Consider the following 2,358-nt stretch of genomic DNA (forward strand, 5'->3'; position numbering starts at 1 on the left):
AGCATTACGTAGTTTATTTATACTGTCTGTCCGTTTTCTCAAGAGGTACACTCTCTCTTCCGCCACCCCATCTTCCGTCCCACCCTTTGTCTTCATCCTCCCCCCCCCCCCCCTGCCCCTCCTTCTTCGTCTTCTCGTCTTCACATCTCTGTCTTCTCTTTGTTTCTTCTCCATCCCTCACCATGCCCTCCTTCCCTTCCTTCCCTCCTCCCTCATCTCCCCCCTCCCTTCCCATCCCTTCACCCTCCACCCTCCACGTCCCTGTAGACTTTTTACACCACCTCGATCCTCCACCTTTCCCTCCCTCCACTGCCATGCCTGCCGCTTACGTTTGGCCTGAGCACCATAGACCTTCTCCCTTGCCTGGAGGCCCCCAGCCACCGCCATACCCCCCTGTCGTAGATTTGCGAGGTGGTGCTCAGTGTGGCAGAGCACTCGCTGGCGAGCTTTCCGTTGTGAGTGAGATATCCTCAGCATGTGAAAACTGGGGCCTGTTCTACATTGTGAATCACGGTGTTCCGCAATCTCTGGTGGACAGGGTGAGGGAAAGAGCCGACCGACTGTTTTCGCTTCCATTGGAGACAAAGAAGAAGGCCATTCGTCGGGAGGGGGAAACGGCAGGGTTTGGAAAAGCCATAATTGCGAAGTTCTTTGACAGTATGCTGTGGTCAGAAGGATTTACGATGGTGGGCTATCCTAATTCCTGCATCGCTGATATCACGGACAAGCTCTGCCCCGATGGACACAACGAATTCCGGTACTATGTCGCATTTGCTAGCCATTTGAGATATTCGGATCAAGTCTCGTCTGAATAAGCAATGGCTTCCGTAAATGAAAGCATCTTACTCCTTACTGTGTCTATCTCATGCAGTGCAGCGTTTGAAGAGTATGATCTTGCTCTCAGGAAGCTCACCGGTGAGCTCTTGAGCGTTATTCTGGTTGGCATGGATATTCACTTGAAAAACTTTGAGGCGAATCAGTTCAAGCTCCACGATTGTCATGGAGCATTGCAGCTCAACCACTATCCTGCTTGTCCAGAGCCCATGATGACACTTGGACTTCCTCCACACACGGACTCGCCGTGCCTAACAATCCTACATCAAGAAGATGTAGCTGGGTTGGAAATTTGCAGGAATGGGCAGTGGATTGCTGTTCCGCCTTCGAGGGACACTTTTGTAGTTCATGTAGGCGACATGCTTCAGGTGAGCCTCATCAACGTACCGCTTTACAATCAAATGCTTGTGATTTTGTAGATTCAATCCAGGTCCTCCGGCGCTGAACGCTAACTTTAGATTATTGGATTCCCTTCCAGGTAATCAGCAATGGAAAATACAAGAGCATTGTCCATCGCGCGGTTGTGAATCAACACAGGCCTAGACTATCTCTTGCTTATTTCTGCTCTCCTCCTCCTGCAGCCATCATCACACCTGCTATCCACGCAGAAAACAAATTAATGTACAAACCGTTAACCATTGCGGAATATTTTAAAGTGAGAAGCAAAGATTTCATGGGGGCTCTCAAGCATTTCAGCAACGATCAGGCGAGCGAGCATGGCAGTCTGGTCCGCCAGTAATCCAGTCAACAATGATACAGATAGATAGCCCAAAGAGGGTAGATTTGCGGGGATCGGCGCGAACAGTGCGATTTTGTGTGCTTTTCTTGAGAAATGAAAGATTGATCATTGAAGAGAGAAAGGTGCGCATTAAGCATAGTGTGACGGATTCCTTAGAAACACTACCCAAAGTATATAACACACGCCGTAGGCTCGTCAACAATTTCTTAAGTCTTAACTTTTGAGATATAACCGTTATGCCATCCATAGATTTAAGCTTTATTCCCTACAGTATGTGACTAGATGTCGCTAAGTGGAATAGTTCAATGGAAATTGTACATATGTATAAGCTCATCAATGGAAAACATTCCTAGAAATTTTATTTGATATCGTTTCTACTTTGCCTCTTGTTTTACTCTTTCAACATAGTGAAGAGTCACGTGGCATCATCAACTTAGCTCCACTCTCCATTTGTAACTCTTTCAACATAGTGAAAGCTCATGCACACTTGGCATATAGGTAACATAGTGGAAACTTTATCCTCGAGTGTGACACTCTTTTGGCATGGCATCCTTTCTCGATCTCACATGTTGGAATTAATCAAATGGCTCACGTCAATATAAAAGAATAGAAAAGCATGAAAAAGAACACTCATTCGGCTTGGTAAGGAGGTAACATATAAGTGGCAACTTTATTCTTCAGTGTGTCACTCTTCCACATGGCACCCTTTGGATCTCACATGTTGGAATTAATCGAATGGCTCAGGTCAATGAAAACCATGAAAAGTTTGAGGTTCAAGCTTTTCT

The 2,358-nt window shown here is 46.4% G+C and overlaps 1 protein-coding gene across 1 annotated transcript; it reads left to right on the top strand.

Annotated features, from left to right (window-relative positions):
* Nucleotides 1–200: 200 nt before the first annotated feature.
* Nucleotides 201–1,848, top strand: LOC147896680 (gibberellin 3-beta-dioxygenase 2-like). The gene is made up of 3 exons (XM_087381993.1): nt 201–757; nt 872–1,202; nt 1,313–1,848. Exons 1-3 carry the CDS (start codon nt 315–317, stop codon nt 1,571–1,573), a joined length of 1,035 nt encoding a protein of 344 aa, XP_087238119.1. The 5' UTR covers nt 201–314; the 3' UTR covers nt 1,574–1,848.
* Nucleotides 1,849–2,358: the final 510 nt, after the last annotated feature.

The sequence above is a fragment of the Dipteris shenzhenensis genome, chromosome 11 (genome assembly GCF_047967505.1).
Source record: "Dipteris shenzhenensis isolate YYH24624 ecotype China chromosome 11, Dip_SZ_1.0, whole genome shotgun sequence".
NCBI classification, from domain to species: domain Eukaryota; kingdom Viridiplantae; phylum Streptophyta; class Polypodiopsida; order Gleicheniales; family Dipteridaceae; genus Dipteris; species Dipteris shenzhenensis.